This window comes from Engystomops pustulosus, chromosome 4 (assembly GCF_040894005.1).
Source record: "Engystomops pustulosus chromosome 4, aEngPut4.maternal, whole genome shotgun sequence".
Lineage (NCBI taxonomy): Eukaryota > Metazoa > Chordata > Amphibia > Anura > Leptodactylidae > Engystomops > Engystomops pustulosus.
In genome coordinates this window covers 119,010,017-119,034,993 of record NC_092414.1, presented here as the reverse complement: position 1 = coordinate 119,034,993, position 24,977 = coordinate 119,010,017, and the positions used below count along the sequence as shown (strand labels likewise).

At 41.5% G+C, this 24,977-nt stretch overlaps 1 protein-coding gene across 2 annotated transcripts in view; it reads right to left on the bottom strand.

The window, feature by feature from the left end:
* The window catches only part of SLC26A5 (solute carrier family 26 member 5), a 57,301-nt gene extending 37,522 nt beyond the window's left edge, over positions 1-19,779 (bottom strand). The window contains exons 1-6 of one of the 2 annotated variants that reach the window (XM_072147213.1): positions 19,336-19,779; positions 13,186-13,377; positions 9,211-9,350; positions 3,620-3,730; positions 1,835-2,019; positions 75-239 (exon numbers count right to left, since the gene is read on the bottom strand). In XM_072147213.1, coding sequence (XP_072003314.1) covers positions 75-239; positions 1,835-2,019; positions 3,620-3,730; positions 9,211-9,350; positions 13,186-13,340 — 756 coding nt within the window. In that variant the 5' untranslated portion in view covers positions 13,341-13,377; positions 19,336-19,779. The remainder of the gene's footprint in view (positions 1-74; positions 240-1,834; positions 2,020-3,619; positions 3,731-9,210; positions 9,351-13,185; positions 13,378-19,335) is intronic. The other variant, XM_072147212.1, reaches the window with a different exon arrangement.
* Between the last annotated feature and the right edge of the window lie 5,198 nt (positions 19,780-24,977).

Here is a 24,977-nt window from a genome sequence, read left to right as displayed (position 1 = left end):
AAGAGAGAAAAACTATTGACCGTAAAAGACACAAGAGTATATTGCTGCAGAATAAAAATCACACCACAACTTACATATATGACTGCTAGAGGTCCGCTGTATCTTTTTGTATTAATTCCCAAGAGGTATTTCAGCTGAGATGTGAAGACGTGAACTGCTGCCGCTGTGGTGAATCCTCGTACCAAAGGTTCGGTCAGATAGATGGCTACAAAGCCAAATCTAAGTATGCCTAAGCAGAGCTAAAAGAAATATACAGCATATTAGTACGTCCTATACAGTGGCTTGTTTTCCAAGTTCATGGGCAGTTCACTCCTCAGTTGTTTCATCAGGTATTTCATAGGTATTGCAAGCCAAAGCCTAGAACCAAAACACTTAGGTGCATAGCTTTCCACTATACCTCATCTCTTTGTACACTATGTCAATAAGTGACTCAAAAAAAAAAAAAAAAATGGAACGTGAAGTGGCCTTTATTTAAGGGCATGTGTAATTTTATGACATAATTCTACAGAATCGTCTTTCTTTTATCATCAAAATACCGAAAAAGTTGTTTCAAGAACACAATCCATATGTCTTGTTGGGATGTTATAGATGGGCTTCCCCTGGCAGGCATAACTGCTCGCCTAAAAAAGCCCCCAATACAGGTTATTGAGCTTGGTGTTATACAAAGCACTAAATGTAAAAGCACATACAGTATTGGAGTGTATTTCTTAGTTAAAACACACCCAAACTTTGGATTATTTGATGCCAAAGTAGCGGCATACATGCCTTATACCACATTTATTATACTAAAAAATGCTAAGTATTCCTTTCATCTATTTTGCTTATAATTGAAACACATGTCAGGCAGTGTACACTCTTCTTTGTAAATGTACACCATTGGTTATGATAGTATGATTGTATTATGTTTATCATTGGTACCAATTTCCCAGCTATAATGCCAGTGCTATGCAGAGATACTGACCGCTTGCATGGTACTTAGTTTGATTACGTGTTCTTTCCTGCATATCTTCTTTACTAGACAGCAGATTTGTGTTTATATTCATGTGCGATGTTCTTCATGCGGTGGCTGTGCAGCCATTGTGTCCTACTGCGTTAGCTTAAATGAGGAGGTGGGGTAGTGGGTTATACAGAGAGTGAGGAACCCCAAGAGCCCCGAACAGTATTCCTGCTACTCATGCCACTATTTTCAGCACAGATCTCCTGCCAAGAAACCACTATTGCAATAGGAGCCCTGATCAAGTTCGGACCATTCTTTTGCCTGTTTAACAGCAGTTGTCGATGAGTAGCAATGCGAGAATAAGGGGGCTTTCGGAGCGAAACTCCTTCTCGTTGCCAAAAGTAGATAGCACAGTGGGACAATAAAGTAATATTGCAGGGCTTCGTTAAACACAATATTGGGGCTCATTTACTAAGGGTTCACGGAACACATTTTCGTCGGGTTCCCTGGCGATTTCTGTTTTGCGCCGCATTTAACAGGGTATTTTGGTGCATGCGATTGGATTTTGGAGCATCAGCGCCAGCTTGCACGGGACAAAAATCGGGGGGGTGGGCCCATCGGACTACGTGCGGGATTTAACATTTCGAATTGTGTTACAAGACACGCACCAGGAGGTGAACTCCATTTGGAAATCTCACTGAACACATTGGAGGCCACCATATCCAAAGCTTCAGCAATATCAAGGCAGCCAGACGGAACTGATGGAAGCTTGGCTGCCTCAGTCATAGTCTGAGATTAATTAAGGAGCATTTTGTACTTATCCTAAGAACATCTTATATCTATATACAAAAACAGACAAGAAAGTACTGTATATAAGGATTAAAAGTTCTAGAGTACCTGAATGAGACCAGACAGGAGAGTGATGGCCACAGCAACTCTCACCCTCATTGCATCTCTTGCGTCAATCTTCTTTAAGAGCTCTGTGCTGTTTGTGACATTGGCTTCCACTATATCAAACCTTTCATCTGGGGCTATCCGCACAGCAACCCCACCGATCATCAGGCTGATAACAGCAAATGTACCTGTAGTAGAGCAACACTGTGTTATATATATATAGCATTTATCAATCTGCTATGATAAAGTAACCAAAGAAACACAACATTTCATAAAACGCTTATAACAACAAAAAAGAATAAAAAATAAAACATTTTTTATAAATGAAAAGCCAATCACAATGTAACCATCAACAGTGCCAGATTATTGCTATAGTTAGAGCAACAGAAAGATGTGGTATTACCATTTCACAGCATCACATTCCATATCACCATGAGGCTCCTTCTTTACTTGTAGTTCCAAAACCCCATTAATCAAATGCCAGAACTATATGGAAGGCTAACATAGCAATAAAGGTCAGGGAGATTCATCTAGTATCATTCAGAATCTATGTAAAGCTGGGCGACTTGGAGATCACCCACCATCAGTAATTTGTTCAAGATAAAGCAGAAACCATAGAAATTTCTGCATAAACTACAATTCAGAAAACTGCTCTTTTATAAAAATTGGTTGACATTTAAAGGACACCTGTCATCAGGTCTGTGTCACTTATCCTGTCACTACTACCTGTTGGAGCAGCTCACAAGGATCCCATCCCAGCCTTTATCTAGTTATTTCATACATTATTCATTGTAAAATCATCTATTTTTTATCATGTAAATGAGGCTGGTCACATGGTCAGAGGCAGTGATGTCACCCCTGTTACCCCTCCCCTCTCCTCCCCCTGCTCATGTCTCTGTGTAATGTACAGTAAAGCATGGCTGGTGTGTGTATGTCATCTGCATCTGTATGACATGCTGCATCCTCCTAATATACAGGTGAGAGACACAGACATCAGCTACACATGAATCTGACATGTTCTGCTGTAACATGGCTGCCTGGAGCTGTTGTACCTGTCCTATACACACACACACATGCACACACAGGCTGCAGGGGGCGTGGCCACCAGCACCAGGAAGCACATCATTATACAGGCTGTCAGTCATGCACTGGGGGTGTGGCTGTGCCTCCCACTCATGAATAGAGTGGACAGCTTGAATATGCTAATGCTTCATTGGACATTTCACAGGTCATTTGCATACAGCTTTAGGACCTCATTGCTTAGGTTTACAGGCATGTAGAGGGACAATGAAGGGATAGAGGCAATGCTCTCTAATGGCAGTTTATGAAAATATCTTTAGTTTAGGGGGGTTATTTTGCATGACGGGTTCTCTTTAAACACTCAACGGTTATTTGGAAAAAAGTCTGGAGATAAGAAACACATAATAGTGACTTGGAAAATATGAGATATTAGACATTTTACAACCCAGAAGGCAGCTGTGGTTCCCAATGATTTCTGGCCCTGCAGCTGTTATGTGCCATTATCCTAGTCAGGCTGATGATAAGCTATCACAATGTCCATGTTATTATAGGTTACTTGTCCATATGTTTATCTAGCAAATGAGGATCATTTGGCCTTACAAAAATAACAATTTTGCAATCTGTTGTACCATTACCGGTATATTGCTTGGGTGTCTGCCTGCCCAGGCTCAGAAAAACATATGCCATACAGGACCTTCTCAACATATTGTATTCACAGTGCATGGTGACAATTAAACGAAATAGGGAAATCAGGATGACATAGATTACCTATTGATACATGTCTGGATGTTCCAAAGAAAGTATATAGGAACACTGGATAAAATGAAGAATATAATCCAAACACAGGTGGTACAGCTGCTAGCAAAGCATAGGCTAAACCTAAAAGAAAAAGAAAGAATGTTTTACTTTTGTACATAAAAATATATATTACACAGCACTTTATAGGAGCTGAACTGCTTGGACAACATGTCCTTATTCATATGATGTGACAGCTGAGGCTCCTGGCAGAAGGCATCAGAGATTAAAGCATAAGGGCTTGCAGAAAAATCACACCCTCAATACTAAGGAAATCCTGATAATTTGAAGGATTGACAGTCTAATTGTGAAATGGCTTCTGTTGGGTCATACTGTAACTGGGTCACAATTCTCCCATGCTCTTGTATAGGGCTTCAGAAAGCACAGGAGTACCACTAGTCACATGTCCAATACCAGAGAAGCCAATGGTAGACAATGAGTAAGGAGCATTATTATCTGACTACAGGGACCAGGCACAGATCTCAGACAGCACACCTGTATAGATCTTGTTTTCTATAAAGTAATCATAAAAAAGGAGGATGCTGGAAAAGATGACCGGCTTCATGGCCCAGCATTCCCCAAGATTAAAAAGAAATTTGAGGATTTGGCTGGCCCCATCACATGACTGCACTGATGGAGCTCACAGAGTGCCAACATTGGGGCAGATTTAAAGTGTCACCAGCCACTATCTATGTGAAAAGATACAGAGATAGTCATGGAAAGAAACCTGTAGAGGTTAACCCCTTATCACCAATGCTAGTGTTCTAATTTTAGAATCATTTGTCACGTTAATTGAAATATCCAGGTAATTTTCAGATTGTTTTCTTGTGAAATATTGCACTTCATTGCAATTTAAGTTATAATTTTGAGCTGCCAAGACTCGCTGAAATATCTGGGTACTACGATATCAGCACAGGTACAAGACTATGACCTTCTGAATTTGAAACCCCTAATAAGTTCTGTTAGATGCAGGATTCATATCTGGGATAAACTACCTCTCTCCTTTGCAGATAGGATTGCATTAATAAAGATGGTCCTTCTGCCGCAGATTTTATTTTTCCTAATCTCATGTCCAATCTGGATAGATAGCTCTTTTTTTAAAGCATTGGAAGCACTGTTCAATGAACTTATTTGGGGTCGGAAAAGAACCTGAATCAAACTTAGCTATCTATATGCACCTATGGGAGAAGGAGGACTGGGAATCCCTTTCTTGTATGGATACTTCCTCGCAGCTCAGATGTCCCGTATAGTGGGGTGGAAGGATAGAAAGGAACCGTTAAAAACATTACTTATGGAAGATGGGAAAACCTACACAGTTTTTGAAGCATTAGAGAGCGGGATAGAACAAAATAAACAAGATAAGAACCTGATAAAAGAAGCCATTCATAAAGGATGGAAAGCTTTAAAAAAAATTAATCTTATCAATGGCATTATGGAGGATACTCCTCTGTGGTCAAATGTTAACTTTCCAGAGCTACGAGACCTTCCTGACCCCATATTTTGGGAAAACGGGGGTGCGTTTGTTTTCAAAGGTTTTGGAAGAGGGGAAAGTCATGAGTTTCTCAGCACTTAAAGATAAAGCAAATTTGAATAATGGTGATTTTTTGAGATATTTACAGTTGACACATGCAATAAAAACCCACAGGAGTATAAAATTTGAAACACATCAATGTATAGAGTTTATTAAGCACACTGGGAGGAAAAAAGGTTTGATATCAGGGATTTATAGATTCCTGATCAAAGGGAATAATTTAGGGCTTAAACACAAGTCACAGGAACACTGGGAAGATAAGATAGGAATGATTCCGAGGGAGGGATGGGGGGAATATACAGGAATGTAAAAATTGGATCAATTAACGAAAACCACAGAGCCATACAGACAAAAATTTTATATATGCTGTACTATACACCGTCCGCTCTGTGCAAGATGAAACTAAGGGAATCTTCCAAATGCTATAGATGTGAAAGGGAGGAGGCTGACTTCCTTCACTTAATTTGGATATGCCCAAGTATAAAAATATTTTGGGATAAAATATTCTCGAGGATAAATGAAGTTCTGGGGAAATCCCTGATCCCATCAATTAATGTTGCAGTTATGGGAATTTGCGGACCCAGCCATAATATTAGCGTAAAGGAAGGTGTATTAATAACTAAATTAGTGATGATTGCTAAAGTCCTCATAACTCGAACTTGGGGAAGTCATATATCGCCAAATATGGTTTAACCTTACTCAAAGAATCAAAAGATATGAGCAAATTTACGCTAACAAAGCTGGGAAAAGTGGGAAATGGGCAGAGATATGGATGAGGTGGAGATAGAGAGAAAGAGGAGAGGAGAAGGGAAAAAAAAAAAAAAAAAAGGCAATAGTGAACTCAACAAGAACTTCCCTTTTTTTTTTTTTTTTCTGTCAGTAGGCGGGAGGGATGGGGAGGGTAGGGGATGATTAACTTTAATATGAATTATTGATGTATATACGGGTGATGATATGTACCTATATGAAATTGATTTGTATAGACTATGGTGAATGTCTCTCTCCCCCGTTTTTGTAAACAAATCATGAAGGGTGGGCAGGGGAGGGAATATATGGGTAATTAATATGGGAATTGCAAATTTGGTATATACTTATTAATGGAAGTAAGAATTGCTGATAATTATTGTCACGTTTTGTATTGATGTACACTTTGCATATGATAATAAAAAAATATACTCAAAAAAAAAAAGTTATAATTTTTGGATTATGTTCTGGCAAAAATTATTTTAAAAAATTTAAAATAAAAGCATGAAATGTTTTACTTTCTGGGCAGATAGTCAGACCACCCAAAAAGCTTGATAGCTAACATTTCTGGAATTTCTGCTTTATGATGACAGTTTTTATGTGCCCTCTCATTTTTCTAGGATGTTATGAGGTTTAGAACTTTAGTTGTGATTTTTTTCATTTTCATGAAAATCTCCAAGACTCGTAAATAATAGTAACACCCTATGAAAAAAATAATATTGTATCTTTTTTCTCTGGCTCACTACGATTACAGTGATACCTTATTTATATAGTTTCTCATCTTTGCTTAATTTTACCAATTTTGGAGAAAATCGCATTTGTTTTATTATCAGAGACATAATTTCTGTATTTTTCTGCTGACATAGCTGATTGAGGCCTTTTTTTGCGAAAACAGTTTCATTTCTGGTATCATTTTGTGGGTCATAATGCGGGGTTAGTTTGCCATCAGCGTGCATGTCTGCCGCCAGCCCTATGGGTGCACTGCGCATGTGGCAGTAATGTGCATGGCGCTGATGTGGTGCACCTGTAGGGCTGGCCATGGACGCACATGCCAGCGCCAAACAAACATGCAGACTACACATGCGGGAAACTTTGAAGCTGGGGAAGCAGTGACGTAGAGCTTGGGATTGTGTTTTGGGTGTGGGTAGGCGCCAGAGCAGCCGCGAGTAGGCGGGCAGAGCTTGAGTGGATCAGAAAGCTCTCCTGCCTCCTTCATGTAAAAAGATATGGAATATAAATAATAGGATAAATGAAAGACGGCAAAAAGAATAAAAGATTGGCCTCTCCTGACGAAGCATTGTGCGAAACGCGCGTCGGGGTGTACCATTTGGCCTCCCTTTGATTGCCCCTTGTCTGCTCATTATCATGCTTTCGGGTAAGTGTGTTATAGGGATATGGTATTGTTAATACTGGATGGTACCGCCGGTTTTTACAATTTATTTCACTGCACTATTGGCACTTTACCCTTATTGGCCTTCCTATTGGTCTGATTTCTCTTTATATCCTGGGCATAAATTCTGTGACTCTGGGGCACATGGGGAAAAAAGGGGGGTTATAGGTACTCTGTGGATGCCCCTTTTTCCAACTGGGGCTACTTGTTTCCCCTATGTATTTGATTTTCCCATTTGTGGAAGATATATGTGTATAATATTTTGTGGAGAATCTTAATAAAGAATATATATTGTTTTGATAATTTTTGCAGCTCTTTCTTTTCGGTACTTCTGTGACCTAAAATGCACCTACATAAGACTTTGGACACTTTCCTCCACCTGTTGTGGTCCTTTCTGCTGTCAAAGGATTTTGGATGTAAGCTCCCAAATTTTATCTTTGACAAGATGGGCGTATTGGACCCAGACGACCCTAAAGTGTGTCTTCTCCTGGTGAATCCAGAACAGTCCCATCCGTAGTGGAGAGGGCCTTCCTTATTGAGATTCTGTCCTCTGGTGAGGTTTTGGATGTCCATCCACTCGCCTACCCTCCCTGACTGGATTTAGACAGTCATTGTTACTGTTCCCGTTAAAAAATGGTGTTAACTTAAAAAGAGGCCATGAAATGTGACAGCACCACATGGGCGCCACCATCTTGGATGCAGTATGCACTCCCACTGACATCATTCGTGGGTATCGGCTGGTTGCTAGGTCAGCCAGAACCCTAACAGTGGGAACCATGACTGTCATAGCAGAAGCTGTAAAGGAGTCTGCAATTAGCAGGCTTTTTCGTGGATCCAGTGAATTTACAATATACTGCAATACCCAAAGTACCCAATGGGGTCTAGAAAAACAGATAAGAAAAAAAAAAAAAAGTTTAACCAAAGGAAAAAAAAAAACAGTAAAAAACAGTAAAGAACCTCTGTCTTTGGTGATGGTAGAATCGCCTCTCCTCTAGGCGCCTTGGTAAAAAAGATCTTTAGAGAGATCCTTGTACTGTCTGAACTTCATACTCCTGTTTATAATATTTAAGTAACCCTTCCAATATTTTCCTGCTGACATACACTGTAGTGAAGAATTAAAATGCTACTGGCCCTTTAATCAGTCCTCTGCAGGGAGAAGACACAGGACAGAAGATGGCTGCTGGTCACATGTCCACATCACATGTTCTGCACCTGCCTGGGCAGGTCATGTGATCATCACTATGTTTGGCTGTACACATCATTACTATGGTAACAGAGCAGGACAGTCTGTTACATCATCACAGGGAGCAGAGCATAAGAGGGAGGAGTTACTGAGAACTAAAGGATCATGGAACTTGTAGTTTCCAGTGTTGGCCAACTAGGTGATAACTCCACCTACTTTTGAGAGGCCATAAATTTTGTAAATTATAAAATCAGCTGAGCAATATCAGCACACAAAGTAGCTGGCGTGGCACTGCCGTTTGTGGAAAAAAGCAGCATTGCCATTTAAGAGAGGAGAATGTGTTTTATATGGGACTGTATGCTGGAGAGGAGAGATGGCCTTTACATGGAGAGGACAATCACCCTGCCAGGACCTTAATCTTATATTCATAAATACTATTATAAGGTCCTATCGGGGCAATTGTTCATGGACAAATGACATGACCCTCCATCTGCAGCCATCTTATGGTCAGGAATGTCTGGCTGATTAAGTTAATGACAGGAGGCTTCACTTACATATAAAGAGAGCAGAACTTTTAATACCCTTACACTTACACACATTTTACAAAAAAAACACGAGGTCAAGTGGCCATGATAAAAGGCTAGTACCGTAAACGTCATAGGCTTAAATAAATATGTATGACAACCTTTAGTGTTCCATCAATAAAATATACTAACCTTGAGGTAACTGCATGACTCCTGTACTCAGTCCTGATATAACGTCCCCTATAAGATACTCCTTTACTGGATAACGTGGAAGCCATTTTAAAATTGGGAGAAAACTGTACAGTTGAGATTTTGCTTTTCTGGCAGTACATCTGTAACATAAGAAATATTTATGAATGTAAATCTCAGACAAGATGCAGGGGTTTTTTTTCACACCGAAAATGGTATGTGCCATTTTGTACATCCACAGAGTGTCAATTTTATCATAATTTTCACGAAAGTCCCCATAAAAATTCTGACAGTGTGCAGATTTCCTATAAGGAAGCACAGGGTTGGTAGACAGGGTCTGTAGAGAGTTGCGTAGCTGCACACTGCCTGGCAACCCTGTGCTCGACGAGTTGCATGAACAGGTCCGCGACAAGATCCAGGGAGGCAAGAAGGAATTTAGTAGAGGTGGGAGGGGTTTTTCAATTCAAAATCGAGGAGGACGAGATTTTTTTGCGGAGGGGAGCACTTACTTTGAGCAAGGACAACCACGCCAGGGACGACCAGGTAAAGTTTTAACAGTTATAGTTTGAAAGAAAAAAGCCAGAAATCTGATAAAATGTTTTTTTTCGGATATGATTGGTATGGACTGTGGGAACATGGGAAAACCTTAAAACAGTGTTCTGGTGACAGGTTCCCCTTAAAGCGCACCCAGTATTTTTTGTTAAGAATGTAAAAATTTACATTGAGCTCGGTAGTCCTCAGTCATTAAGAACAGAGCCCACACTATTGTAGAAGTCTTCATCTGAAGGCCAACAAGAAAAGTTCATAAAAATGAAAGTCTACATTCCTCCAGTAAAATTCCCAGCATTACTATCCAAAGCAGGGGACATCCCAAAATACAACAGTACTGAAGAGTCATGGGAGGTGACATTGATCTAAATCAATAAAGTGACTATATCCCTAATCTAGCCCTCTCTTAATAATCTGTCTCCTGTAAGGATCAGTAGAGCCAACCCTGGGGCATCTAACAAAATGCTATCATATTTCTCTTTTTAAAAACAAATTTGTCGAAGCGTAATGTAAGATTTACTCGAGCAATAAACTCAGAGTATGGGGGGGTGGGGGGTTAGCATCTTTCAAAGAAAGTCAATAAACTATTTAGCTACATGATATAATCTCAGAGCTAATTTATGACTCTCCAACATATTAAGATCAGATACATAGCCTAAAATACCGACAAGTGGAGTTCGTACAACATTGGTAGAATAAGTTTTATCAATTATGTCGAGGACTTTCGTCCAGTATCAACAAAACTTCAGCTCCACATCAGATGGATTAAATCTGTGTTAGACATGTTACACCTAGGGCAAAGATCATCACTCTTACACCCCAGAGATATTACCGACATCTGGCTTTCATTTGGAACGTATCCCTAAGGCTATATTCACACTGCCGTTGCCCGCCCGTACCGTACCGTAGCGGGCAACGGCAGTGTACGGGGAGAGGAGGAGGAGGTGAGCGCAGCTCACCCCCGCCCCTCTCCATAGCAACCTATGGCGCACGGCGCCGTATTACGGGGAAAGATAGGACAGGTCCTATCTTTCTCCCGGGTACGGAACGGTACGGTGCCGCACGTGTGCCGTGCGCCCATAGGAGTGTATGGGGGACGTATATCGGCCGTATATACGTCCCCCATACGTTCGTGTGAATGTAGCCTTAGGATGCGTTAACATGTTCAGTTTTTCAAAGCCAAAAGCAGGTGTGGATCATAATGTGAGCACATACCACTGAGGAGGTTCTACTCCTCCTCTTTTTTCACTCCACTCCTGGTTTAGACATCAAAAACTGCATCAGAAAAACTGAATGTGGGAACACAACCCAAGGCTGGCTGTACACAAACGTTCTTAGCAGTGTGCAGGCCAGATCCCACACACCGAGCACGATAAAGTGATATATGTCTGCTGGCCAAGCATCTCCACTGACACTATAACAACTGTTACAATGTTAGCACTGCTGATGGACAAGCAGGCAGAGACTTCTTGTATTATATTTTACCATGATGCAAGGACACCTGTCCACTGCACTGTTCTCAGTCCGTGTAATCTAACCAGCACAAGGGTCCATTTCCACAGAGTGTAGGAGACCTAAGGGCTTAAAACACACTTGTAGCGTGCCCATGAATCACATACTACCCCATGTCCTATTTCACAGATCAACCACACTGCCAGGGCCATGTGTTTGTGCATCAGAGTGATATATATGATGCACAAAGTGCCTTCTTCCCGCTAGCAGTGCTAATATTGCCATCCCTGGCTGCGCGATTGGTCCGTGAAACAGGACATGTCATGTTCCAAGGCCTTGTGTTTTAGCCCTTACTAAGAGTCTGCAAGGTTATGGGAGCCATCATGTAAAACATTCTTTGAAGTTGTTTGAAACAACAGATCTCTCCAAAAGTAGGGTTTGTTAGAAGGGACTACGGGATAGAGAAGTGACCTCAAAAGAACTAACAGAAAGCCTAAAATGTAGACTGAACCTTTAGTGGTGGTGTATGTCTTTTATGCACAGCACACAGCCACAATCTTCCAATTGCTGATAACAAGTATTAAACAAGGACCTGGCAGCTTCCATCAATTTTTTTTTTCACTGAGATAGACAACAATGTCAAAAAGGAAAGTCATGAGAGTGAACCAGAGGAGTCACTACAGCCATTACAGACCCTGACATAGGGAAATCCAATCATCACTCACAGTACTGGAAGTGCTGAATCAGATCATACAGGAAGGGGAAGTCAGATATTCCTGCACCTCATGACTAAGGGTGGACTCACATTGGGGGGGGGGGTTCACAACAGTGATTTTTCACTGAACCCATTTTGGCATGTAAACACACAGATTGGTTCTCTCTCCCTGGCTTCAATGATTTGTCGCCGAGGCCTTACTGAACCATTCTTTACAATGGGCTTTTTCACACTTCAGTTTTTTTCCACTGATCCAAACTTGTCAGTGAACACAAAAAGAACAGCTTCTAAATTGACCACTGAACAGTAAAAAACATCTGAAGTGTGAAAAGCCTGTTGAAAAGAAATGTTCAGCAAGACATCAGTGAAAAATGACTTATGTCAAGAAAAGAAAACCCATCTGTAGGTGTCCATAAGCCAAAAAGGATTAGGTGAAAAATCACTGCTGTGAAAAAAAATAACCCCAATGTGAGTCCACCCTTAAAGAGACAGGGTTTTTGTAGCTTTTTCTTAAAAATAAATGTAAAAAAGATGCATCTTATTGTCGGAAAAATATGACAAGTTCCTCCACTCAAAGAGCGGTAAGCCATGTCCAAGAAGTGTTTTATATGCGGTAACACTAATGTGGTCCTTTACTGGAAAAGCCTGGTGAAAGCCCTGCAAAAAAGACCAAATGACAATGCACACATGACACTTTATGATTGTATTCTTAGGTAAAATATTATGACAAATATAGAAAATCCCCAACGGAACGTATAAGGATTAGTCAGCACAGATAAAGCTCCTTCCTGTGCACATTCAAGGAGTGGCTGAATAAAGAAAGCCTAATTACACAAGATTATGTCTAAATGATATCACAGGCAATTTACAGGGTATTAGAAGAGGAAGCCATACATGTCCTTTAATATAAATCAGCCCACAGAGGTTTTACCTTCACTGCAGTACCAGATCGCGGCCATAATAGAGGTCTATGGCACCTGGTCACATGCAGTGAGAAAACCGTGTCTCACTGCACCGTGACCTGGCGGACAGCCATGCCGCAAAGGACAGGACATGTCTGGGCGAGAACATGGCCGTGTGCAGGAAACCTTCATTATATACACAAAGCCTTCATTTTTTACACAAAATAACATAGTTACACGTAAGGATTGCTCTGCAGAAGAGTCCGCCATGTCCATGTGAAGTAGTCTTTCACACGTTCACCCTTGCAACACATACACAGTGTGGGGAAGGGAACAAAACTAGAAGTACAAGATTCCTACCGGCAAGAGTGTGCTACTTTATTTACAAAGGATGTTGGCTCTTTCTTCCTTAAATGTAAATGTTCTTGCAAATATTCCTGGGTGTATATGGGCCGATCCACACAGTATTTCTCGCTCTGGCATAGGCATTCATCTTCCCCTGAAGCTAATTCCATAGCACATGTCACGTCTTTGATAGGTATCTCAAGGTCACTGGAGAAAGACATAAAATTTATGTTAACAATCACCACCCCAGATAAAAGTGTACAATTATGCACATGAATGGTCCATTAATATGACACCCTTACTAACACCCATCACCATTACGCCATATCCTGGCCATATCTATATTACGGGACAGAACAGATCTTATTAAATACAAATGCATTAGTGCAACTATTTATACTTTATTAATTCTAAGATATCTGCTGTTTGTCTAAAGAGAAAACAGGAGTGAACCTAGGACGAAGCCCTGAAGAACAGGCGTATTTCTTCTTTTGACTACAGTTTCCTGGTCTGCACTGATAAAGAGGAGAAAAAAAATCCAAAACAGCATCCGTCCGTAGAGGGGACTCTGATCAAACTATATGGCTTATAAAAACACTGGGCCGTGGCTCAGGGATCTCCATTCCAAAGGGTGGCATGAGAGGCAGATTTTTGCCAATTTTCCTCTTTTGCATATTGCCTTTCAAGTTCACCATCAAATATACTCAGTTAGCCTCAAAGAGGTATCACCCAATTTCTTCACAAGTCTTCTGCTCTCCATGGCTAACACGGTACAAATCTACACGACTATTACCTTTCTGGAAATACCGAGTGGAGCAGGCATGGCCTAGAAGTCTCCATATACCTGCAATGGTGGAGCCTAACTTAAAGAGCCTCAGAGAATGGGATTGAGACATTCATAAACAACAGGGTTTATAATTCCGTGACCTAGACATAGTGAACAGGAAGTTTGGTCGTGTGCTGCAACCAAGGATCACAATGACTTTTTCCTGTTATAAAATATTCTTGCCAAATCACATGTTCCTGACATTCATGCCAGGAAATGTATTTATGATATAATGTTCCTGTATATGAAGGCCACCACATCTCTCTTCTATTCTACTGGTCCCATGAGCAGCCTTATACATTCTCTTTATGTGTCTACATCCTCTAAGCTAGATTTGCTCAATACCAGAATCTTTTTTTTTTTTTATTCAGACAGACAATGAAAGGACTTGTATGTCATGTTTTTTTTTTTAATTAACATTTTTGAAGGGGTTGTCCAAGAGCATAAAGACGTGGTGGGTTAAAAAGAACAAACATGTACTTACCTCTGTGCTCCCTCCCGGCATCCAGCGCTGCTATCTCTCCGGTCCATGCCCCATTTAAACAAACAGAGGCACGGAAGCCGGCCACTTTGGCCATCCAGAAGCTGAATGCAGCGTGGCTTCCATGCCCGTTTGTTTACATGGGGCACGGACCGGAGAGATCGCAGCACTGGATGCCAAGAGGGAGGGCAGAGGCAAGTACATGTTTTTTCTTTTTAAGCCGCCCCATCCTGGCCACCCAAGGGCTTTTTATGCTCTTGGACAACCCCTTCAAAAATGTGAATTTAAAAAAAAACATGGAATAAAGTCCTTGCATTGTCTGAATAAAAAATGGTTATCAAAAACAAAAGTCTCATTTGGCTTTTAGTTCCATGGTTTTCAGTAAGAGATTTTTAAAGTGCTGCAGGATTTGATGGCGCTATATAAATAAAGATTATTATTAGGAGTCCCAGGAATGTTACAGCAGGTCAGAGGGGCTTCTGCAGAAAGAAGGTGTTCAGAGACTCAATAGGCACCTGTAGTGCCCACTCACTGTAATGAGCGGCAGATACCAGCTGCACAATGCGGCATCGTATCAACAGTTCCGCATATACAACCATTTGGAATAAAAATCTATTCAAACTTCAGTTCATCATAGAGGAAAGCACAGGCAACACAACATTCTTCCAGAGAATTTAGGACACACGGAGGGCATAGATATAGTATAATCAAATACACACATGCAAGAATTCAGTACAAACTAAGCATTTACAGTCAGGCCATATACCTTGATATGACATTGGGGAAACAGACAATATGCCTCCATAATAAGGTGAACATATCAGCTTGCAATTATTTTGGAGCTTTTCTCATACCCTATGACAGTGGTGGCGAACCTCTGGCACGGGTGCCAGAGGTGGCACTCAGAGCCCTTTCTGTGGGCACCCAGGCCTTCACCCCAACACATAGTTTGCCAGATAGGACTCAAGGCTTTCTCCTGTGATCCAATACATCCCAAGACGCGCCATTTTAAAGAGACATCTTTGGCTGCCAGGACTACAGGAGGAGCGAGAATGTGTAGATAGAGATGAATTGTCATTGGAGCTCCTGCTCTGGGTCCCCTGATTCTTCCTCTTCAGGGGACACTGGAGGGAAGCTACAATCCTTTATTGGTTCTGTGGGTTTCAGTCCAGCTGAGAGGGGCTTGCAGGGTTACTACCGTCTACACACAGATTAAGCAAGACACATGTGAAATGTCCCTAAGGGCAGGGATATTTATCGGACTCACAGAAATGAAATCATTCACCCACTGGCCAGAAAGTCCCAATGTGTAGCCTGAGAGATTATTGAAATTGCAATGTCCTCACATGTTGGTAATTTGGAGCAGTGCGCGAGTGACATTTGTTATACAAGAAACACGAGCACTGAAGATGAATAGTCCGAGGCTGGAATGTTCCGCTTGCATTGCATTTTGTATGTGGACGGGGCTTGGTCCGGTTTTTATGCGTTTCCATTAAAAGTAGCATTGTTTTGCATTGTTGCAGCAAACACCCACCGGTAACATCCAGGGACGGGGCTGGCACCGATCACTGGTGTTAACCCTGTAAATGCCTCTGGCAAAGCTGCAGGAGCCATCTAAGTCCTGGCGGCGCGTGTGCACCGCCATCTTTGCTTCGATCGCCACCCATTGTGCGGTCATCGGAGTGGGCGGTAATCGGTTGCCATGACAGCTTCTGGTATCACCAAGGCGGTCTGGTTTTAACCTATTCATTACAATTGCACAATGTAATGAATGATGTGGTTATGTGGTTAATCCCCATATACTGCTATACAGTAGGAAGGCAGTATATGGTAGGATCAATCAGGCAGCCTAGGGTTAAAGTATCCAAGGGCGGGTGTGTGTGTGTGTGTGTGTGTAAAAAAAAAAAAAAAATTGTAAAAAGTTATGTGAAAATAACAATAACTAAAAAAAAATAAATAAAATCATAAACATGTTAGGTATCGGTGGGTCCCAAATGTATGATCTATCAAAATATAATAACAGTTATGCCGGGTGCTTAAAATTGAGCCCGAAGTCAGAAACAACACTTTGGGATTTTGCAAATATATAAAACTTCAATAAAAAGTAATGAAAAGGTCGTACAGTCCTAAAATTGGTAACATTGAAAACGTCGCAAAAAATTTACACCACCCACAGCTCCGTACACCAAAGTATGAAAAAGTTATTAGTGCCAGAAGATGGCAAAATTTTTTTTTTGTACAGGAGGTTTTAATTTCTGGAAATGCATGAAAACATAAAAAAAAACTATACAAATTTGTTATCCCCATGATCATACCGACCCAAAGAATAAAGTAGACATATCATTTGGGGCACACAGTGAAAGCCGTAAAATCCAAGCACAGAAGAAAATTGAGAAAATATGTTTTTTCACCATTTTCACTGCATTTGTAATTTTCCCTGCTTCCCTAATAAAAAAAAAAAAGTTATAGATTTTTTTAAAGGTGCAGAGTAAAAAGTGGAAACACAAAAACAAAAAAGGGCCTTGGTGTTAAGGGGTGAAAGCATAGGTCCCTTTTACATGCGTGATCTGTACTTTTTTGAGGTGCCGAAGTCCCATCGCACTCTGTCCCATTGTATTCAATGGATTTTGTTAGACTTGCATTTTTTAATGCGGTTGAAACTCTCACCATTCTCTACTTTTGCAAGTCACACACATGAAAAACGCCCCATAGAAATCTATTTAGACACATGAAAAATGCATTGCACTCTGAGACATGAAAGCGCATTGTGTTTTTCACTGATCAACTGCAATAGAAAAGATAAACCACAGTCATGAGTCTTTTTCATGCACTTGTATGCACTCATGATCTGCAACACAGGTGTGAAAGGGGACTTAAAGGGGACATCTGTGTCCCAGGGAGGTTTAAATCTGACATCTTTCACAAATGCATTATCTGTAGTCCAATATAAGTAACAGTTATACAACATGAAGCACAACTACAGTTTTATGTACCAAATCTTTTCTTCTGCAAGTAGGTACCCCACTAGGGCACCCAAATACCAAAGGAAGGAGGGACATGTATATATTTTATATACTTTATAAAGTAGCGTTGCATACTGTTGTATTACAGTTTCTTAAACCCTTGTGGGTCTGATGGCTTATACCAGTGATGGCGAACCTTTTAGAGACAGAGTGCCCAACCTACAACCAAAACCTACTTTTATGTCTCAAAGTGCCAACATGACAATTTAAGCAGTAACCCATTGATCCCAGCTGTATCACAAGTTTCAATCGTATTGGCGTCCTGAGGATACCAATGCAACAGAAGGAAGATGGAGAAATTATAGCTTCCTTCCAGGTTCCCCTGAAGAGAAACAATTAGGGGACCCAGAGCAGGAGCTCCAATGATAATCCATCTCTGTCCACACGTTCTCGCTTCTTGTGTAGTCCTGACAGCCAAGGAGGTGTTGCTTTAGGATGGCATGTCCATGGCTGTCTTGGACCGCAGGAAAAAGCCATTAGTCACATCTAGCAAATTCTGTGCTGAGGTAAAGGCCTGGGTGCCCACAGAAAGGGCTCTGAGTGCCACTTCTGGCATCCGTGCCATAGGTTCGCCATCGCTGGCTTATACAATGTACTGCTGCTGGAATACAGTATATGCTCATTTTACAACATATAAATAAGACCCTGCCTCCAGTAAAGTCTTATTCAGATCATTCTATGATATGTCAGACTCAAAGGGACTCCTGGCTGCAATACAGGCCATCGCTGGGATACATACAAGATAAGGTCCATAGGTTTGTTCTTAAGTTGAATTTGTATGCAAGTTGAAACTATATATTTTACAATTGCAGTTCCAAAAAAAAAATGTTTTGACCCAGTGATTATTGGATTTTCAACATTTTTTGCTGTAATTGGACCAAGGATTATCAATAAAGCTTCATGACAGACACCTTACAGCTGATCATTGCAGTCTCGGACTATAGTAACATCCAGAGATCTTTACTAGAGGTCACAGGGGTCAGTCTGTAACTAGGGGGCGTCTGTAACACGGGTGTCCTTAAGTAGGGGACTGCCTGTAATACAACCCAATATGGTTGTCATGTAAGTGCCATGGGCGGCTTTGCCTGCTGCCCTTATGTTAACTTACGCTATTGGTGGCAGCACTGATTGCCGATGTTAGTGGTGTTTAGGCCTCTTCAAACGGCACCATGACGTATAGATCAGTCACATATCATAAAGGAGTTAAAAAGATTGGAGATATTTCATTATTATTTTTTTTTAACGTTTCCATGTCGCTATCTACCTCCTTAGTATTTACTAACATGTCTTTTTATTAATAGACTGACACTTGCTGATTCTGTGGGGTTTTCTATGCAGCAGTCGCTTCTTTTACACCACATTATTTACACAACCGGTGCCGCCATGTGGTGATGTATCCCCATTAAAGTGTAAGGTGCTGTGTGCCACCCATGGGTGTGCTGAGCAATCATATGCTTCTCAGGTAGCCCAGGTGAATACAATCCAGAATAAAAATACACATTGTGGACCATTTGTTCTCTCTCACCTTAATAGGCACCTTGTGTACAGCTGAGTAAGTAGACCTCACTCCATGGTCCTGAAGGGAGCGTACACTGTCCCCTCCTATATTAATGCACAGTGCTATCTATTATCAGCAAGGGAAATATTCTGTGAGGTAAAAGTGACCCCAAAAATCACAATATCTAGTAAAATATCAGTTGTGCACATATATCACTACAAACACTGTTTCTACAGCCTGAGACGTTGTTATGGTCCTTCACAAGGGCTGACAACACAGTGATAAGATGTCCATGGTAAGGTGCCTGTAATCTGACAGTAATGATGAGACATATTACCTCCATGAGCAGATCTGCCTGACAAGAAGTGACAGTCAATGGCTCCAGATGTCACATCTCACTTCCCTGTAGAGGAATGGAAGACAGTGGAGCCTCCTGACAGCTTCTTACCTCAGTCAGCAGAGCGGAGGATCCCGGTGTAAGTGACAGCACAGTAGCTGCTAATGTCCTGCACTAGTTACAATTTAACAGCAGCCGCAGCAGTCACTTATGCTTGGACAACTATCAGCTCCTTGAAATGTGAGACGCTGATGATAGGACACCAGTACGCCTGTGTAACTAACGAACCCCTCCAGGGGGCTGACGGGTAATGTAGTCCTCTGGCTTCTACAAACACAGTGCGGAGCCGGCATAGGGACTTCAATGGCCACAATGCACTGCTTTGGAGTTAAAGGTCAGCCTGTGAGCAATATGCAGGCCACGCCCTCGTGTCTTGGTTGTTATGTTACTAGCAGTGTCACAGAGCTCAGTGTATAGTAGTGACAGGCTGCTGGCGATGGTCGGATCAGTGATAGTGTGGAGACAAGCGATGTGTCACCAGACACCTGGCAGTGCCATGCTCTGACATGACATGGTGTCTAAACAGATGTATGTAAGCAGGAGCACTTACCACCACCTACCAATAGCTGGGATCCGGATGATGGCACATGCTCAGTCCTGTAACCAGAGTATAATAAATAAATCTTTATATAGTGCGGTTATATTTACAGATCATGGGACATGTACAAACAAGATAAGACATTACAGAGTAATAACGTCATGTGAATCATTAGGAATGAGGGCCCTGTTTGCTAGGCTGTGTTTACCACTCAAGCTGCCCCTCCCCCTAATTACACTTTACAAGTCTCATGATTTGCTGTTTTTTTTAATTTGTTGTGAAATTTTGTTGGTGTTAACAAAGCATAAAAGTATAAAACAAGACAATTCCTACCCTCTTGTGCTCCCTGTGTAATGACCCAGAGGGCATTACTGAATTGTTATTATTAATGCCATATACTGTGTGCATATGTAATGCAATTGTCATGACAAATGTAATGTTTACCCCTAGAAGCTATTTATTATTACTACTGGTTGATTAGGTCTGGATGGATAGGTACCACATCCTTATTTGCCAGAAAGGAGTTATTCCCATCAATAAAATCAACTGTGAGCAATCAACTCCCGGGAAACGCATATGCAATCGGTTCGAGCACCGCCCCCTGTGCGCTAGCATCGCGTTATGAACGCAATGCTAGGGGAACGTGTGAACGCACCCTTAGATATAGTGGTAGTGTAGTCTTAGGGTGGTGGCACACGTGGCGTTTTTGGGTCGTTTTAGTATGCGTTTTTAATTAAGATAATTGGCAAAACCAATCAAAAACTGATGCATTTTCAAAAAACGCAAGTGTTTTTCACAATCTGAAAACACACAACTAAAAACGGCCTAAAAACGCCACCTGTGCCACCACCCTCACCTGTCCACTCATCCAGCGAATACTTCATCTCACGATCACACTCTTACCTAGAAGTCCGTTTTCCCTCTCAAGGCGCATGCGCGTTCTTACGGTACGCGCATGCGCAGTAAGCACTCCATGCATTACATAAGTCCCGTCACCGCGCATGCACGCCGCCGTGCGCGCACACGCACATTGTACCTCTCAGTCTCTATTTAAACCTCTCGCAGAGCCGGCGGGGACACGATACACAGCGCCCTTGCCGGCTCGCGATCCTAATAATGTAAGTACTCCATCTATCTACTACCACCTCATATAGCTACATTAAGCAATCCAAAAGTCTGAATATACTCCGATATAGTCAACATCCGATTGGTGAGACACTTATCACTTACGTTTACTACTTTTGTCTCTGCCACTACTATATATATATGTATATATAAGTGTATATTTGTGTACTTTATTATCATCATACAACTTGCGCTGTGTTAAGATTTGTTGTTTTTATATATGTAATAAACTGTCCGGTAATATACCATATGTTTTGATATTACCGGTGTTAACCACTAGAATATACAGATCCACAGATCCTATTCCTATACAGGTGCAGCAAGTATAATGGATTACTATCACGATAGGTGGGCGCATCGTGAAACCCTCCTACGTAAGCTGTCTGAAATTAACAACCTACACAAACCTCCCGCTACTAGAGAAACTCAGTTCTCAGAAAACCAAACCAAGATCATGACAGATTTGTATTTAAAATTAGAGAACCTTCTTAAGGTGGAAATCCAACACACCATAGATATTGCTTTCCTTGAAATTTATCTTAAGGAAAACATTGCACCTAGGGGATTGAGACTACCATTTCAATCCACCTTTCCCAATGATACCACATTCTCTATGGAGTGGGAGCTATATATGGAGGAATGCTCTAAGGGCATGATGAGGAGACTCATTACCAAGAGATCCTCCATTGTAGAATCCACCACCCGATCCATAGACTCAATCAGACAAGACCTAGAGTCATTCTTTACACACCCTGATTACCACTCTCTTAACGTTTCTACTTCACACCGACTCAGAGCCTTCGAACAAAACCTCATTTACAGAAAAACAAAACAACTAACGAGAGATCGTTCTGAGTATGCCACTAATGCTCAAAGATGCTGGGAACCAGACAGAGACATTATGGCCGACCTTCCCACATCAGCCACTATCACCACGGAACGAGTCATACCCCAACCCGTAACTAGGAGGAAGCAGGTAATAGCTTCAACTCACAAAACACTGCCCACCCCTGCATACAAGCCTAAGACCACTACCTCCAATAAGGATAGAACATTTCATAACCAAAGTATGAAACTACAAAACAGCCATTCTTCCAATGCGAACCACTCTGCTAGTAAAACTTCAACGAGTCTTCATACCAAACTCTCAGCCCCCATGATAGTACCCCCACCTCCTTCTCTCACTTCAACTCAACAAGACCCAAAAGAACCATTTCCTCTCCCTACAGAACAGTTGAACACTGACATGAGCACACTCTCCATTTACACCATCCATGAGAAGACTGAACCGCCTAGTGTAGACGAATACTCCAACAGCATCCGGGAGGCTAATGAAACGCTATCAAACAGTATATTGCCGTCTTTTTTAGATCTTCCCCCAACACAAAAAGATCCCCCCTTACAAAAAACAGATATAATCCTTCCGGCCCTCGAGATTCCGAAAGCCACATTTTCAATCTTCACGGCACAAACATCAAGGACAAAACGAAAAGAAGGACCAGAGGGAAGAGAGGAGGGAGAAAACATGCTAAAAAAGAAAAATCACCAACAGACACCACCATCACCCGAAACTAGTGAAGATTTTTAATCTTTCCTCCCACACTCTATCAGAAGCTGAGAATAGCCTTTTGAGCAAAGGCCTCTCCTTCTGTCCCACCACAAAATCCAAGGAATTCGATCTGTTTATGGACCTGAACAGTTACATCAGAAAACTCACTCTCAAACGGCACTTTGCCATCAATCAAGCGAAAAGCAAGACTGAACAAGATACCCAAGAAGATCCATTTATTCACACTTCACTACGTCCACCTGCAAGATTTTATCCCACTCACAGCAAAGGACCACATATCGAGACCTTTTATTCTATGGTTGCCTCGGATTTCAGATCCCTACATACCTCAGAAAAAGCACACCCAAAGAACAACCTAACCCTACCAGAGAGAAAGGCACTAAAAGAACTATGGACAAACCCGAACCTTATGATCAAACCGGCAGACAAAGGCGGTGGAACAGTCATACTTGATAGAAAGGACTACTTGGAGGAGAGTTACAGAATTTTATCAGATCTAGAATACTATGAAAGGTTGACCACAGATCCAAGCTTGGAACATCTGGAAACCCTTAAGTCTTTTGTCATGGAAGCGTACAGTAAAGGAATTCTGAATAAATTCGAAAAGGATTTCATCCTCCTCACCAACCCAAGGATGGCCCTTTTCTATTACCTCCCTAAAATACACAAAAACTCCAAGTGCCCACCAGGAAGGCCCATCATCTCAGGGATCAACTCCATAACTTGTAACCTTTCAGAGTATGTAGATCATTTCCTACAACCGTATGTGAAGAGATTACCCACCTATCTTAGGGACTCCTCGCAACTAATTCTAGAGTTAGAAAACTTTGTCTGGGGACCATCCATGAAACTCCTCACTCTGGATGTTACGTCATTATATACAAAAATCACACACACATTAGGGGTAAATGCAGTACGAAGTACCCTTCAAAGAGACCAGAATGTACCTCCTCCACAAACGGATTTTCTTATTCAAAGTATCAACTTCATCCTTGAACATAATGTATTTGCGTTTCAGAAAGATCTTTTTCAGCAAAAACGAGGAACGGCAATGGGCACACGTTTCACGCCAAGCTACACGAACATCTATATGGGCGAGTTCGAAACGGCCCTGATCAGCGAAAACACCCGTTTCTCAAACAAAATCGCACTTTTCAAGAGGTACATCGATGACATTCTGATCATTTGGGATGGCTGCGAACAGGAGATCATTGACTTTGTCAATGAAATTAATTCCAACACATGGGGAATCAATCTCACCCTAAACTTCTCCGAAACCAAGATCGAATTTCTAGACCTCCTTATATCAGTTAATAAGGACCAGTTGGTCTAACCACATCCACATATTTCAAACAGGTGGATGTCAACAGCTTTTTGGAATTCGACAGTGCACACCTCAAAAGCTGGCTTACGAACGTTCCGTATAGCCAGTTTAAACGGATCAGAAAAAACTGCACAGAAGATACCACGTTCCATGAACAATCACAAGTCCTCCGCAAAAGGTTTAAAGAAAAAGGCTATCCAAAAGACATCATACGTGATGCCTACTCAAAGACCAAAAACCTTACACAAAAGGATTCTGATGCCAAAAAACAAGAAGAAAAATATAGGTCAAATGGAAGACAGAGCACCCAATTTCATTACTACATTTACATCTGACCACAGGACGATAAAGGCCATATTATCAAAATATTGGCCTATTCTCCATAAGGACCCCCATCTTAAGGAAGCCATACCACCACATCAGCAACTCACGTTCAGGAGGGCCCCGACCCTGAAAACCATCCTGGCTCCCACAAGAATTCGACAAACTAAGAATTTGGACAACACCACACGAACAAAACCCTCTTTCTTTCCGGACCTGAAAGGAAGCTTCAAATGCAATGGCACTAAGTGCCTCACGTGTGGCATTATTCTTCCTCGCACACACTCCTTTAGTTCCACGGCAACAGGAGAAACCTTTAAAATCGAAAAATTCCTCAACTGCTCATCAGATTATGTTATCTATCTACTCCAGTGCCCCTGCCCACTCCAATATGTGGGCAGAACAACTCAAGCATTAAGGGATAGGATGAACACCCATAGGAGCAAAATCAAAAGTGGCTTTCAGTTTCACAGTGTCTCACGACACTGTCACCAACATCATAGTAATGACATCAACCAGCTCTCTCTTCTTGCGATCAAACAGATTCCCAAGGACCATCCAGACCGTTTATCACAACTTATCAAAAGAGAAAATTACTGAATATTTAAGCTGAATACCATGTGTCCATATGGACTTAACGAATCTCTGGAGCGCATCTAATTTGTATTTCAGCACAAAATACCACGAACTCTGTCATTATTACT